The 17041-nt window shown below is 42.0% G+C and overlaps 1 protein-coding gene across 1 annotated transcript in view; it reads left to right on the plus strand.

The window, feature by feature from the left end:
• Nucleotides 1-17041, plus strand: part of Lrrc39 (leucine rich repeat containing 39) — a 22709-nt gene continuing 5668 nt past the window's right edge. The window contains exons 1-6 of the mRNA XM_036190501.1: nt 1-191; nt 5548-5653; nt 8020-8176; nt 9630-9766; nt 14368-14513; nt 16760-16912. Of these exons, the coding sequence (XP_036046394.1) occupies nt 52-191; nt 5548-5653; nt 8020-8176; nt 9630-9766; nt 14368-14513; nt 16760-16912 (839 nt within the window). The 5' untranslated portion in view covers nt 1-51. The remainder of the gene's footprint in view (nt 192-5547; nt 5654-8019; nt 8177-9629; nt 9767-14367; nt 14514-16759; nt 16913-17041) is intronic.

Consider the following 17041-nt stretch of genomic DNA (forward strand, 5'->3'; position numbering starts at 1 on the left):
GTCTTTCCTGAGGCGGCCTGTGACTCAGCTCTTCAGAACTTACGGAAGTAGATGACTCGACTACAATGTGGAAAAGTCATGACAGACAATGCGGTTTGTACTGGGGCCGTCAACGCTGTCAAGGAAGTCTGGGAGGAAAGAATAAAGAAGCACAATGAAGATGTGAAGCGAGAGAAGGAATTTCAGCACAAGTACGCTCTGACATTTTCCCTTAGATTAGTGGAAATTTACAATCTCATTGTTATAAAAAGGTCACTTAGTAAGAGCTCCGCTGAATTTGATAGATTTTTATTTACCGAAAACTCAAAATAATCTTTATTTACTGAAAACTCAAAAGTGTCTTTAAGACACTTTATTTTTATTTTATGTATATGAGTGTTGGACTGCAGGTAGGTCTGTCTTCCACATGTGTGCAGTACCCATGGAGACCAGAAGAGGGCACTGGATCCCCAGGAGCTGAAGTTACTAACACCTGTGAGTTGCCATGTGGGTGCTGGGGACTGAATCTGGAGCCTCTGGAAGAACAAGAAGTGCTCTTAACTACTGAACCATCTCCCCAGCCCTCAAAATAGTCTTTAATTTTTTCTTTATTATTATTTTATTATTTTGCATGCATGAGTGTTTTGCCTGCCTGTATGTCTGTATTCCTCTCCCATGAAGTGCCCTCAGTGGCCAGTAGAGGGTATCAGATCCCTTGGGACTAGAATTACAGATGGTTTCCAGCTGTCATGTGAGTGCTGAAGGGTCAAACCCTGGTCCTCTGGAAGGGCAACCAGTGCTCTTAACCACTGAGCCACCTCTCCAGCCCTCTCAAACTCTTCTTTTTTTTTTTTTTAATTTTTTTTTAAAGATGTATCTATTTATTATGTATACAGCATGTATGACTGCAGGCCAGAAGAGGGCACCAGATCTCATTACAGATGGTTGTGAGCCACCATGTGGTTGCTGGGAACTGAACTCAGGACCTCTGGAAGAGCAGTCAGTGCTCTTAACCACTGAGCCATCTCTCCAGCCCAAACTCTTCTTAAAGGAAATAACTGACTCAGATGGACTATGTGTTGAGAGTAACAAAAGGATGTTTTTGGGTGGAAACAGAACTCTGCTTAACACCCATGGAAGTCTGGCTTATATGACAGTCTAATTTTCAGGATTTTATTCACCTAGAGCCGCACCTGACAGCAGAAGACGGACATATTCCCCAACCTATCTGAATGGCCATGAGCTGTAGCCAGGGACCCTCTGGATCACATGATCCTTCTTAATAGAGGAGGGATGTATTTTAATATTGGGCTCTCATTACTTCTGAAATCAACTTTCCTGGTTGGTTGCCTTCAACCTAATCTTGCAGGAATACCTCCTTTCGTTGTGAATACACATGGCTCCCTGCAGTTCTAATTCATGAAGCAAATAGCTACTGTCAATTTAAAAGAAAAAACAAGAGGAAGTTCAACTCTAGTGGCTCCAACGGGGGGGGGGGGGGGGGATTGCAAAAATGTCCGAAGCACAGACTCCACATGGTTAGACTCTAAGCCCGTTCACCTCCCTCGGCCAGTTCCTGAGTGTGGTTTGGCCCTCAGGTTAGCTCCCTTTATATCCTAGGCTACTGCGTGCTTGCGTGTGTGTGTGTGTGTGTGTGTGTGTGTGTGTGTGTGTGTGTGTGTAAGAGAAAGAGAGAGAGGCACTGGGCTTGGACTGGTCCATCTGCTTCTGTCTCCTAAATGTTCAGATTATCTGTCCAGGAAATAAATAGCTAAAGACCTCAAAAAACTCAACCAAAACAAAACACTTTCTATTAACATTAAAAAATGTTTCACTGCAAAACCACCTCACAGCATTATAAAACATGGTTTTGCCAGATATGGTGGCATGTGCCTGTAATCCGAACCATTGGGATGCTGAAGCAGGAGGACGATGAGTCACTAGACACAGTGAGAAAGAGCTGTGGAGAGTGGGCAGTCAGAATGTGAAGCTGGGGCTCTGCTGTTCTGTTGGTTCATTAGAAAGTTACAATATGAGAGAGCAGGAGGAGAGGAGGGAGGGGAAACTGAGGTTGGTATGTAAAATAAAAAAAATTTTTAAAGATTTATTTATTATGTATACAGTGAGTGTTTGGCCTGCAGTCCAGAAGAGGGCACCAGATCTCACTGTAGATGGTTTTGAGCCACCATGTGGTTGCTGGGAATTGAACTCAGGACCCCTGGAAGAACAGCCAGTGCTCTCAACCTCTGAGCCATCCCTCCAGCCCCCGTAAAATAAATTTTTAAAAATTAATAATAAAAAATAGAAAAAAAGAAAGTTATGATATGACACCTCAGCAATTCTCCTAAGAATATAGCCCTGGAAATAAAAATATACAACCTGTGAAAGGTCAAATAGCAATTAATTTTAAAGATGTGTGTGTGTGTGTGTGTGTGTGTGTTGTGTGTATAGGTGTTCAGATGGGTGTGTACATGTGCAAGTGTACATGTATACCTGCAAGTGAAGGCCAGAGGTGGATGTCAGCTCTCTTCCTCAGACACTCTCCACCTTATACATTTGTGTATATATGTGCATGTGTGTGTGCATGTGAGTGTGAGCATGTAAATGCATATGCAGATTAGTGTTGGGTGCCTTCCTCAGTTACTGCCCACATTATTATTATTGTTATCATCATCATCATCATCATCATCATCATCATCATCGTCTTTCACTGAACTTGTAACTCAGCTAGGCTGGGTGCCCAGTGAGCCCTGGGCATCTGCTCATCATCCCATCTCCCCTCCTCTGGGGTTACAGATGTGTCATGGGCTCACATTGGTGCTGGGGATCTGGACTCAGGTCCCCATTTTATTACCTCAGCTGTCTCCATAGCTCCTGCTTCAGAAGATCTTCAATAGGTTGAGTGATGGCCCTAGGGTCAGGCGGCACTCGTTCTATCAAGCCAAGTAAGAACAGATTTAAGAACTGGAGGAAAAAGGGAAATAATAGAACATGACGCAGCTTGGTCATTCCAAAGTTACTTTTGTTAGTAGTTAAGCAGCGCTAGGAACACGTCCCGAACACGACAGAACCACTGGAGAGTTTTATTAAAGAGGATAGAGGTGACAGGCCTGGGTGAAACATACGTGGGGAGAGAGAGAGACAGAGAGAGACTGAGAGCCTCGAGCAAGATGGCGCCGGCTTTTTAAAGGTTGGGCCGCGCATGCGTACAGGGACTCCTGTGGGTACTCCACACATGTGTGTAGATTACATGGCTGCGCGCGCGCTTTACGCAACCACGTAAGGCCACAGAGTCCCGGTCCCGCGAGATGTCTGACCCGGAGATGGCTATTCTACACCGGAAATAGTTAGGCGGTCCGCCAGGCAAGCCCAACCGTGTAATTGTCTATCAACTTTTCTTTATAAAACCAAGACAAGAAGACAGAATTATAAAATAAACAGCTATGTCATATCAGACTACCTCACATTGCTTTTAGGATTAAGTTAGGATTATGTGTTAGGATTATGGCCGAGGGAAATTCATTACTAAACTTATTGGAACTATTTTGGTGGGGAAGGTGGCTGTCACCTGCCATGATTTTTCAGAAGGCCTGAGAACTCTTATTTTTGTGACACGGAACTTGTCTTAGTCACTGTACTATTGTGGTGAAGAGACCACATGACCAAGGCAATTCTTATAAGAGAAAGCATGTAATTGGAGCTTGCTTGTAGTTTCAGAGGTTTAGTCCATCATCATCATGGTGGGGAACATGGCAGTGTGCAGACAGGCATGGTGCTGGAGAAGGAGCTGAGAGTTCTACATCTGGATCTGCAGGCAGCAAGAAGAGAGTGCCACACTGGGCCTGGCTTGAGCATCTGAAACCTCAAAGCCCATCCCCAGTGACACACTTCCTCCAACAAGGCCACACTTACCTTCTCAAGTAGTGCCACTCCCTGATGACTAAGCATTCAAATATATGAGATTATGGAGGCCCTTCTTATTCAGACTGCTACAGAACTTTATTTTGATTTTTAGTCTGATTTGTTGAGGTCCAGTGTAAGAGTTTGGTCCAAAAGAATGGCCTTTTATAATTGTTATTTATCAGTTAACAAAGAGACATGTACACAAAGCAATATGATACAGAAGAGCCAAGACACAATTGTCAGCTGATGGGTGACCAAACAAATGTGATAGATCTGTCCTGTAGCGCTGTCCCACCATCAGAGGAAGTACATTGCTGATTGGTGCTACACAATGCGGATGAACTTTAAATTGTCCTAAGGGGCCAGGCAGACTTATATATTGCCCTGTTTACATGAGGCACAGAACAGGCAACTGTATAAGTACAAAAAAATAGTAAGGATCAGGGAGGGAAAGAGGGGATGAGGAATATCTGCTAATGAGGATTGAGGATTGAAGGGAACTTTTTTTTTTTTTTTTTTTTTTGAGACAGGGTTTCTCCATGTAGTTTTTGGTGCCTGTCCTGGGTCTCTCTCTGTAGACCAGGCTGGCCTTGAACTCATAGAGATCCACCTGGCTCTGCCTCCCTAGTGCTCAGATTAAAGGCGTGCACCATCGTTACTTGGGATTTTTGAGTGATAAAATATTTTGGAACTAGATAGTGGAGACAGTTGCTTTATGTTGTGGATTTACAGATAAAATCGTTGACTTGTATACTTTAAAAGGTTGAATTCTATAGCATGTGAATCATATCTCACTAATGCTATTAGAAGCAAAATATAGAGAGAATTGTGATACAAAACCTTAGGAATGAGCTTAGTATGTGAAAGGCACTGTGCTTTCCCTAGCACGAAAACAAATAAACCAATCTTGAAGCAATGGTGTTAGTAATCCAAGACAGGCTCACTCTCAAAGGCCAATACAAGTGGGAAGAGCATTAAGGTGAAGAGATTCAGGGTTATAAAAGGGCCAGCACCTTAAGAAGATGGGAGGCTGTCGTATCCTCAAAACAGACCATCTTAAGCAGCTCGGGGACACAAAAGAGATTTTAGAAGATGTGGTAGTTTGAATGAGAGTAGCCTCACAGCTCCTATTTGAACGAGTGGGTTCCAGTTAACAGAACTGTCCGGGAAACATTAGGAGCCATCACCGTGCCTGTCTGCTTCCTGCCATGATGAGCACTGAGCCAACGGTATTGGAAATCAGATGAAAGGTTTTTGCACATGTTAGCATTGGATCCATGGTTCTTTTTATTTATTTTTTCTTTTTTGCAAAATCACATTTAACCACATTGTTTCCCCCTTGTCTCTCTTCCCTTCAGCCCTTCTTCCCATTCACCATTTGCTCTCTCTCAGATTCATGCAGTCTCTGTTCCTTTCACTGTGTATCAGTGGTTTGGGTGGACCTTTTAATTTTGTTTTGTTTTTTCGAGACAGGGTTTCTCTGGTGTTTTGGTGCCTGTCCTGGATCTCGCTCTGTAGACCAGGCTGGCCTCGAACTCACAGAGATCTGCCTGGCTCTGTCTCCTGAATGCTGGGATTACAGGCGGGCGCTACCACTGCCCGGCTGGACCTTTTAAATGCTACCTTTGCCATTACCTATGAATAAAAATATGTCCCATGTCTTAGGCTGGTGCGGATCTGGGAAGACCGGGTAAGCTTAACGAAGCTGAAAGAAAAGGTCACCAGGGAAGATGGGAGAGTCATTCTGAAGATAGAAAAGGAAGAGTGGAAGGTAAGAGCCCCAGGAGCAGTTCTTGATCACCCACACTCTGGACTGAGTGAAGACCTGAGAGGATTTGAGACTCCTTAAGACCAGGGGAGCTAGAAGTTCTTTAATAGCACAAGTTTGGGCACCATGAACAATGGAAAAGAAGTGTAAATGCATGATTTTTTTTTGGGGGGGGGGCTGTGTTGAGACAGGGTTTCTCTGGTGTTTTGGTGCCTGTCCTGGATCTCGCTCTGTAGACCAGGCTGGCCTCGAACTCACAGAGATCTGCCTGGCTCTGTCTCCTGAATGCTGGGATTACAGGCGGGCGCTACCACTGCCCGGCTGGACCTTTTAAATGCTACCTTTGCCATTACCTATGAATAAAAATATGTCCCATGTCTTAGGCTGGTGCGGATCTGGGAAGACCGGGTAAGCTTAACGAAGCTGAAAGAAAAGGTCACCAGGGAAGATGGGAGAGTCATTCTGAAGATAGAAAAGGAAGAGTGGAAGGTAAGAGCCCCAGGAGCAGTTCTTGATCACCCACACTCTGGACTGAGTGAAGACCTGAGAGGATTTGAGACTCCTTAAGACCAGGGGAGCTAGAAGTTCTTTAATAGCACAAGTTTGGGCACCATGAACAATGGAAAAGAAGTGTAAATGCATGATTTTTTTTTGGGGGGGGGGCTGTGTTGAGACAGGGTTTCTCTGTGTAGTTTTGGTACCTCTCCTGGATCTCACTCTGTAGACCAGGTTGGCCTCGAACTCAGAGATCCACCTGCCTCTGCCTCCTGATTGCTGAGATTAAAGGCGTGCGCCACCACCACCCAGCATGATTTTTTTTTTTTGCCCAAGAGTTTCTTTGCTCCCATCCCACCTGAACTCAGATCCCTTGTGATATTTATTCTCTAGACCCTTCTAATAAGCAGATAGCCCCTGTCCTCTACAATAGTGACGACCAGGCTAAACCAAATCACATAGCTAACCTAGCAATTTAGACTTCAAAATGGAAGGGAGCATTTCTTGTTAGGTATCCCCCTGATCGATATTTTTCTCTCCCTCATGGGTTTGAACACACATGCACAACTGTGCTTAATTACATCAGATAGACTAATATTTTACAAGAGCTTCAAACTCTTGGATCAGTGTTTGTTTTTCATTCATAGAGGTATCATTAAGTATGTGGTCAGTTTCCTAGTTTATTTATTTATTTGGCTTGAAAAGGCATAGAGTTCTGCGTTTAAAGGCAAAAAAAAAACATTTAAAAAAACCTCATAAAATAGGTTGGAAGTGATGGCACACACCTTTAATCATAGCACTTTGGAGGCAAAGGCAGGTGGATCTCTCTGAGTTCCAGAACAGCCTGGTCTGCATTGTGAGTTCTAGGACATCCAGGGCTCTGTAGAGAGACCCTCAAATCACCAAAGTGATGTTTGGAATATTCTCATTTTCAATTATGTATGTGATCTTGGATAGTCTGATAAATATGACAGAATCATTCATTAGGCAGACGTCTATGTGTGTCCATTACTGGCCAGACTATGATAGTTTTGTTTATTCAGCTATGGTTGAGAATCGAAGATTTAGCAATAAATGATGAAGTAGATAAATAGTAACTTGTATAAAACTGAGAATAAATTTTTAACAATTGAAAAATCATAAAAGCCAAGGTTTGAGTAGTAGAAGTAGCCCAACGTGCCTGGAAACGTCACCAATTGAGGGGAAAGTATCTCCAAGTGCTTCTCAAATCCCATCTCACCACAGCGGAGCAGGGCAAAGCAGAATAATCCAGACCCTGTCACCATAGCGGAGCAGGACAATGTAGAATAATCCAGACCCTGTCACCACAGCAGAGCAGGACAATGCTGGAATAATCCAGACCCTGTCACCACAGCAGAGCAGGACAATGCTGGAATAATCCAGACCCTGTCACCACAGCAGAGCAGGACAATGCTGGAATAATCCAGACCCTGTCATCACAGCAGAGCAGGACAATGCTGGAATAATCCAGACCCTGTCACCACAGCAGAGCAGGACAATGCTGGAATAATCCAGACCCTGTCATCACAGCAGAGCAGGACAATGCTGGAATAATCCAGACCCTGTCACCACAGCAGAGCAGGACAATGCTGGAATAATCCAGACCCTGTCACCATAGTGGAGCAGGACAATGCTGGAATAATCCAGACCATGTCATCACAGCAGAGCAGGGCAATGCAGAATAATCCAGACCCTGTCACCACAGCAGAGCAGGACAATGTAGAATAATCCAGACCATGTCACCACAGCAGAGCAGGACAATGTAGAATAATCCAGACCCTGTCACCACAGCAGAGCAGGACAATGCTGGAGTATCCAGGCCATGCAATGACTGTACACATGTTTTACTTTAGACTCTCCCTTCTTCTCTACTGAAACTGAGTCAGCTACAAGAATGGCAACTTCATAGGACGGGTTTGCTGAAAATTCCTGAATTCATTGGAAGATTCCAGAATCTCATTGTGCTAGACTTATCTCGAAACACAATTTCAGAGATCCCCCGAGGAATTGGTAAGGACTATTGCTTTTATTCCTGTGCTATTTTATCTACCTGACAAATGGGCTTTTTACTTCCCTCCCCCTCTTAAAATACATGAAATAAAATTCTTATCACTGAAGCCTGAGAAAATTTTAAACATTTTATCTAACTAAATGCTTCACGGAATTCAAACTTACACTGGGTGATGGATAAAATTTCAGTTGATAAAAGCTTTTGGAAATATCTTGTATATTTTGAAAACAATATTGCTGGTTTAACCATTTATCTTAAAACACACTCATGGCAATAAAGGGGGGGAAATTCATTAGACGATGGGAAAATGCTCCCAAATGAAAAATTGCTCAGGATGTAGTTAATCCGTTTGGGGGTTTTGGGTTAGAGATCAAGCCCAGTGAAGGGGACTCCTGCACAGTGGGGTCTCCCTCCCAGACCCTGGATTAGGTACAAACTATACCCAAATACCTGTTTTCACAGAGATATCCTTTATTAGGTTGGGACTCAGGCAGAAAACAGCAGCAAATGACCTTACCGCTGTAATTTTTAAGAGCAAAAGGGGAGGTCTGTGTTTAGAATGGGCTAGGGTGTGGTGGTAGAGGGCTGAGGGAGAAGGGGAAGAGGGCGAGGGGAGGGGGGCAGGGGTGCTTGTCCTGAGGGACACAGGACTGCCTCTGGATAGAGAGGAGACAGATGTGGCCCATAGGCAAATGGCGATTTATAGAGGTAAAATGGGAACCCCCGTGTTAGGATGAAGTGTTTAATTTTAATTAGGCATGTTAGTTAGGTGAACCAAAGGGTTTTTGTTTGTTTGTTTGTTCTTTTTTGTTTGTTTGTTTCTTGTTTTTTGAGACAGGGTTTCTCTGTAGCTTTGGAGCCTGTCCTGGACTAGCTCTGTAAGCCAGGCTGGCCTCGAACTCACAGAGATCCACCTGCCTCTGCCTCCTGAGTGCTGGGATTACAGGAGTGCGCCACCACTGCCCGGCCCCAAAGGGGGTTTTTGATAGCTGGATTTCAGTAGTCAGCCCAAGGAGGAGAAAGTGGTCAAATAAGGGAACAGACCTTGGTGGCTAGTTTTAGGAATGTAATCTAATGGTTTTTTAGCAAGGTGGAGGGATTTGGGAAGAAGGCAAGGCCTGCCAGAGCCACAGAGTGGGCTAAGGTCCCATTACCCAGGGTCTGGTACATGCTAGGCATGGTCTGTACCATCCACAGCCACCTTGATCAAGGATACGGAGTATACATAAAGCAGAATAAAAATACCACTGCCTTTCCTCCTACAGCACAATAAATGTGCCCCTGGTTTAAAGATGAGAAAAGGGAAAAAGAGAGTAACTGAATTTGCCAATATGCAAATAATTTAAGTATGCAAGCAGCACTTAGTGGCAGGAAACACCAAGTCCACCTGCTTCCTATTGTGTATTGTTAGTATTTACTGTTGTTGTTGTTGTTGTTGTTTTTATTACGCAGGACTACTCACTAGACTGCAGGAACTGATTCTTAGCTACAACAAAATCAAGACTGTCCCCAAAGAGCTGAGCAACTGTGCCAGCTTGGAGAAGCTAGAACTGGCTGTGAACAGAGATATAAGTGACCTCCCTCCGGAGGTCAGAAGGTCTAAATGTCTGTTTTGTTGGCATCTACAAATAGTTTGCTTCTCAGGCATGTGATTGTTGGGGGGGGGAGATATCAACAAACAAAAAACTTGTGAAGCAGTGTTATGAATTTTATTTTAGGAAAGAAATACTTAGTGAAAAGCACTTTCTACCAGAAGGCAAATCTTTTCTTAGAACCAACTCTACTTGGCATACAAGGCACCTCTATTTCTGGGACTGTTCTGCATTATTTGTTGACTGGCTTTTCTCTTTTTGGAGAGAAGACAGAACCTTATTTAATTTAATATTCCCATAATAAGGAGAAACCTGGTTCCTGTAGTGGTTACTCATACATGCTTGATTATTTTGGCACTGCTAGTGATTGAAACCAAGGTCACATGCATGCTGAGCAGACACTCTGCTACTGAGCTATCTCCCCAGCCCTTGAGGCTTCTTTGTCTGTCTGTTTCTCTGTCTGTCTCTCTGTCTGTCTGTCATGAGGCATAGTTTCACAGTGCAGCTCGTAGTGACCTTGAACTCCCTATTTAGTCTAGGCTGGCCTCAATCTCTCAATTCTCACTCCTTAGCTTTTTGAGTGCTAGGATTAGAAGTGTACATGATGTCTGTGAATTTGCACTTCATGCATTTTTGAATGAATATGTATGTAATTGCTATGAAGAACAATGAGAGAATAGAAAACCTCTTTTCCTAGTTGATTTTTATAGCATGCTCACAGATCTGAAATAGACAAAGAGTATGACATGAATTGTAGGAAGTGTGCTTCATGCTGGCATCCTAGGCTTTTCCAAGTAAAAAAATAAGCTAGCAGATTGAAAAGGCTCCTGCCTTTGATTTGGTGTCTTGTCATTGGTTAAATTAAATTGACAAAGACATCCGTGTTACCTTTCAAACAAACTAATGCTCTTAGAATCAGCAAGAAATGTCTATGCTTTTTCTGCCTTGAAAACAATGACTTTGCAAGAACAAAGTTAAGAAAAATAGTAAAATAAAACAGAAGGTACAGTTTCATTTTCTTACTTTACCTTTTGAGTGTATCAGACTTTTCTTTCCCAAACCACTGGGCATGTTACCAATAATAGTCAACTCCTCCTGGTTTGCTCTTGCAAACATAACACATGTGTTTCATCATGTTAGATTATTCCAATAAAAAACATGAGGGAAATGGTGATAGGAACAATTTATACGTGTAGCAAGGCTGATATGTATGTTTTCTAAAACTTGTGATTTTGTTTCTAGGATAGGCTTTTTCAACTAACAAGCTATGTGAACTTGGACATGTCATTAGCCATTCCCTTCACCTTAGATTCTCCAGGAGACAGGTCACTGTCGTGAGACAAGACTTTTCCTGGGGAGACACAACACACGCGTCTACTCACCCCAGAAAGGGAGCCCATGACAGACCAAAGTACAGAGAACACCACAGTCCAACTTGGTGAACCATGAGTTTTATTTTGGTTCCTTACAAGGAATGTGGGTGAGGGGTTACTTGCAGGAGCAGAAATGACTCCCAGACAGCTGCATCATTAAAGCCCATCCCCACATGGGTGACAGCTCACAAAAGCTGGGAACCTGGAGCACACTACTGGCCTGCAGGCACTCTACAAGTTGGAGTGTCCTTTCCAAGTGACAAATTTGGTCTAAACCTCTTCCAGGCTGCTCAGCTGGTGTCTGCTTCCTCCAAGCAGTTGCTCTGGCCTCAAGAGTCTTACTTGCTTCTTGGCTTGTCTCTGAGTGACTCTCAGCAGTCTCTGTAGTTCACTCTTGGGAAGGACCCCAGTGAATCTGGTCAGTTTCAGGTACTTCCTGGAGCTAATTTGAGTTGTTTACCAATAGCTTACAGAGCTTCCCTGCAGGATGGAATGTTTCAATTTCAGAGGAAACTGCTACTAAAATATTAGAAATACTATTCTGAGATCTGACCCAAAGACCATTTAATACCACAGTGTGTCCTCTAAGTAGCTATGTATCCTTGGACACATCCTCTAATATTAGATTTCTGTTTTCACATATAAGGCTGTTAGACAGATTTATTATCTTTCCCATACTCTATAATGAAATGATTCTAGATATATGTGGTGGCTTTTAATCCCAGCACTTGGAGGGGGGCAGAGGCAGATAGAGCTCTTGAAGTTCTCAGCTAGCCTGGTCTACATAGCAAGTTGCAGGTTAGCCAACACTACAGAGTGGGACCTGCCTCAGAGGAAAAAAAAACAACAAAAAGGATTTTAGTACTATTGAGGGGTCAGCAACTGAAGATTTCTCTGTCAGACATTAAATTGTACCTACGTCATTAGTATATGTACCTGTTAACATAAACACTTTTTTATACTCCACATTGAATCTTTTGGAAATTTGAAAAGCCTGACAATAGTTTTAGAAATGCATTTTTATTCATGGCTTGAATTAAAAAGCTGGAGAAACAGCATTACCTACTAGATGGAATCATACAGCTTCCTGTGTGTGTGTGCACACGTGTACGTGTGTGTGTGTGTGTGTGTGTGTGTGTGTGTGTGCATGTATGTATCTGTATGTATGTATATATGCATGCATGTATGTATCTGTATGTATGTATATATGCATGCATGTATGTATCTGTATGTATGTATATATGCATGTATGTACGTATAGGCCAGATGTCCTCAGATGTCTTTCCCAATCCTGAGCTCCGTGGACCCTTGTGTTTCTGCTTCTCAGCACTGGGGTTCAGATGTGCTACACATACAGCTTTTTATTTAAGTGCTAAGAATCCAAACTCAGGTCCTAACATTTATGCAAGCGAGCACCTTACCCACTAAGCCATCTCCTCAGCTCCCTCATCCTGCTTTTTTGCACTAACAACAAAACACTGTATTTGTGTACTTCTTGGCACAGATGGTACAGAAGGAATTCAAAATACAGAACCTTGGCAGCCAAGTGGGTAGGCTCTTTATGTTTGTTTTGTAAATGTTAATTAAATTCTTATATCTTAAAACTTCCAGTAGGATAAAGAGGAAGGAATTTTGTGGCTTTAGGTCTATAAAAGCTTGAGTTCGTCGAGTTACATGAACTCTCTGAGTGATTTCATTCATAAAGCAGAAATAATGACATTGCCTTTGTGTGGTCGCTGTCATAATTATTCACTTATTTAAGGAAAACTGTGGGCTCATCACATCACTAGTTTTCTCAAATAAAAGTGGAGAACAGAAATAACTTAATAGATACTATTTTTTTTTTTACATGCATTGGTGCTTTGCCTGTATGTCTGTCTGTATGAGGGTGTCAGATGCCCTGGAACTGGAGTTACAGACAGTTGTGAGCTGCCATGTGGGTCCTGGGAATTGAACCAGGGTCCTCTGGAACAGCAGCTAGTGCTCTTGACTGCTGAGCCATCTCCAGCCCCAATAATAGATATTTTTAGATTAAAAAAAGAAAACAAACAGGGGTTGGGGATTTAGCTCAGTGGTAGAGCGCTCACCTAGCAAGTGCAAGGCCCTGGGTTCGATCCTCAGCTTAAAAAAAAAAAAAAAAAAGTGGAGCTCTAAGCATTACCTTGAATACATTTTAAAACTGATGAGAGAATCCAGGCACGGCGGCACACACCTTTAACCCTAGTACTCTGAAAAGCCAGTCCAATATAAACCTCAAATGTGAGAACCATAAAATAATACATTCCATGAAAAAATACTACTTAGAAAGGCAAATATTTCCATACAGTAACAAAATATAAAAGACATTCATAGTCATGGCAGATATCAAATTGGGGACAGGCACTAGCTCCAAGGAGCAGGGTGACAGGACTGCCACAGTAGCACGTTCTTCTTCTCCAGCTGAGCACTGTGCTGTGCGGTGTAAGATCCGCAGTCACTCACTGCACTTTAAACCGGAATCATTATGGAGTGAGCTCGATGTTTGAGACAGTGAGTGTGAGTAAGTTGGTAAGGCAACCATTATCTTGAAGAGGAAGGAAGTTTTCCCTTATTCTCAGTCGCTGGCTGAAAATAAACATGAGAAATATGAGAAATGCTTCCTGAGGTAGGGGGATGCTTTTGCCACACAGGTCCTATTAACCCTGGAACTTGGTTATCTTGGAAGACAAATTGTCTTTGAATAAAAGATTTTCATTTCATTTTACTGGGAGCCCAGATGACTCAGGGTGTTGTTGTTGTTGTTTTATAAGACAGGGTCTATTGTGTAGCTATGGCTGTCTTGGAGCACACTGTGTAGACCACAATGGCCTTGAACTCAGAGAAATCTGCTGCCTTTGGCTCTAGTGCTGGGATTGAAGGCATGTACCACCACACCTGCCTTTTTTTTTTTTTTTTTTTTGAGAAAGTGTCTTTGTAGCCCAGGCTGCCCTCAGTCTCTGGGATTATAGGCATGTACCACCATGCCCAGCTTCCATTATCCTTATATTTTATTTGTTATGGATTCCTGTATCTAAACAAAGCTCAAGTGTAATGCCAGAAGTTACGCAGTTTTATGTGTGATTTGTGGATTCCTAGATATATAAAGCTCATGCAATATGAACTTTTTATGGGAAATAGTTTATCAGTGTGAGTCTTCTAGTAATGTATGTGTGGACAATTATTTTAAAAACCTACGTTCCTTTTTAGCTCAGCAAGCTGTTAAAAGTCACCCACCTTGATCTGAGTATGAACCGCTTCACTACAATCCCTCTTGCTGTGTTGAACATGCCTGCCCTTGAGTGGCTGGATATGGGAAGCAACAGCCTTCAACAACTTCCTGACAGTCTAGAAAGGTAAAATTGATGCTACGACAATGCAAAGCCACCTCTGAAAAATAAGAAACACTATACCAAACAACTAGGAGCCCATAATAATCGCAAAAGACCCAATTAGTTCAAAATTTATTCTTTCAGGGGGTTATTTCCATTTATTCCAAATATGTAAGAGGATTTGGGGAAGGGAAAACTAATTGCTTTCAAGACATCACCAAGAACACGCCACAGTAATCACACTGCTTAGTGCATGCCAGGCACTTCTGCATAGGCTACTAAAGGATGAGGGAACCAATGCAGAGATGTTTGTCACTTATGCCCAAGGCTCAGTGAGTGACATTAATTGGATTTGAACATAGGAATCTTGACCTGAGTCCGTACTGCCTTGCCCAGAATCAAATTAGTTCCTGATTTTTTTAAATTTATTTTTTGAGCTGAGGACCGAACCCAGGGCCTTGTGCTTGCTAGGCAATCACTCTACCACTGAGCTAAATCCCCAACCCAAGTTCCTGATTTTTAAGATTCATATTATGTGACATTTGCAACTGTTTATATAGAAAACTATGAAAAACAAGCAGTGTAAACATTTTCGTTTCTGCCACTGCATAAAAGCTAGTCTTTTTCCATTTTTATTTATTTATTTATTTCCTATTATCAGCTTGATACAGTACAAATTCTTATTGTAATAGTGAAATGTTTCTCTGAGGCTTGTCCAGTGATTGAGTAAAACCAAAACTTATTATAAGCCACAGTCATCCTAGGGTCCCCCCTGCTATATAGCCTCCCTGGTTCTGTGGGTTGCAGTCTGATTGTTCTTTGCTTTACATCTAGTATCCACTTCTGAGTGAGTACATACCATGTTTGTCCTTCTGGGTCTGGGTTGCCTCACTCAGGATGATATTTTCTAGTTCCATCCATTTGCCTGCAAATTTCATGCTGTCATTGTTTTTCTCTGCTGAGTACTACTCCATTGTGTATATGTACCACATTTTAAAAAATCCATTCTTCAGTTGATGGGAATCTAGGTTGTTCCCAGGTTCTAGCTATTACAAATAGTGCTGCTATGAACATAGTTGAGTATATATCTTTGTGGTATGATTGAGCATTCCTTGGGTATATATCCAAGAGTGGTATGGCTAGGTCTTGAGGTAGATCGATCCCCAATTTTCTGAAAAACCACCATACCGATTTCCACAGTGGTTGTACAAGTTTGCACTCCCACCAACAGTGGAGGAGTGTTCCCTTTGCTCCGCATCCTCTCCAACATAGACTGTCCATGTTTTTGATCATAGCCATTCTGACAGGAGGTATCTCAGAGTCGTTTTGATTTGCATTTCTCTGATGACTAAGGATGTTGAGCATTTCTTTAAATGTCTTTCAGCCATTTGAGATTCTTCTTTTGAGAATTCCCTGTTTAGCTCTTTAGCCCATTTTTTAATTGTTCAGTGTTTTGATGTCTAGTTTCTTGAGTTCTTTATATACTTTGGAGATCAGTCCTCTGTCAGATGTGGGGTTGGTGAAGGTCTTTTCCCATTCTGTAGGCTGTCTTTTTTACTTATTTACCATATCGTTTGCCTTACAAAAGCTTCTCAGTTTCAAGAGGTCCCATGTATTAATTGTTGTTCTCAGTGTCTGTGCTAATGGTGTTATATTTAGGAAGTGGTCTCCTGTGCCAATGCGTTCAAGAGTACTTTCTACTTTCTTCTCTATCAAGTTCCGTGTAACTGGATTTATGTTGAGGTCTTTGATCCACTTGGACTTGAGTTTTGTGCATGATGACAGATATGGATCTATTTGTAATCTTTTACATATTGACATCCAGTTATGCCAGCACCATTTGTTGAAGATACTTTCTTTTTTCCATTGTATAGTTTTGGCTTCTTTGTCAAAAATCAGTTGTTCATATGTGCATGGATTAATGTCAGAGTCTTCAATTTGATTCTATTGGTCTGTATGTCGGTTTTTATACCAGTACCAAGCTGTTTTTATTACTATAGCTCTATAGTAGAGCTTAGGTCAGGGATGGTGATGCCTCCAGAGGTTGAAAAGCTAGTCTTTAGTTAATTCCCTGATGTAGTTTCCCTGGCAATCAGGTAATAAGAAAGAATGAAGTCTGTCAAACCAATAACTGCATTTTTATTAAATGTTAAATAATAACTAAGTAAATCATTAAATTAATTTAAAAATTGAATGTTAAATGTTATGATACGATGAGACCAGCTTTTCATATTCAAGGTGACTATTAATTGCAGCATTCTATTTTCCAGAATGCAAAGTTTACATACATTGTGGCTACAGAGGAATGAAATAACATGCTTGCCAGAAACAATCAGAAATATGAAAAACTTGGGGACTCTTGTTCTCAGTAACAATAAACTGCAAGATATTCCAGGCTGCATGGAAGAAATGACGAATCTGAGGTAAAAGGGTGTGGTTACAGCGTGGCACACTTACTCCTGGGAGCAGAATGAAGGAATGCAGACCCTGAACAACACTTTTGAGTTGTGATTTATGTGACTGCATATTTGTATATTTAAATTTTCCTTTTG

The sequence above is a fragment of the Onychomys torridus genome, chromosome 6 (genome assembly GCF_903995425.1).
Source record: "Onychomys torridus chromosome 6, mOncTor1.1, whole genome shotgun sequence".
Taxonomy (NCBI): Eukaryota; Metazoa; Chordata; class Mammalia; order Rodentia; family Cricetidae; genus Onychomys; species Onychomys torridus.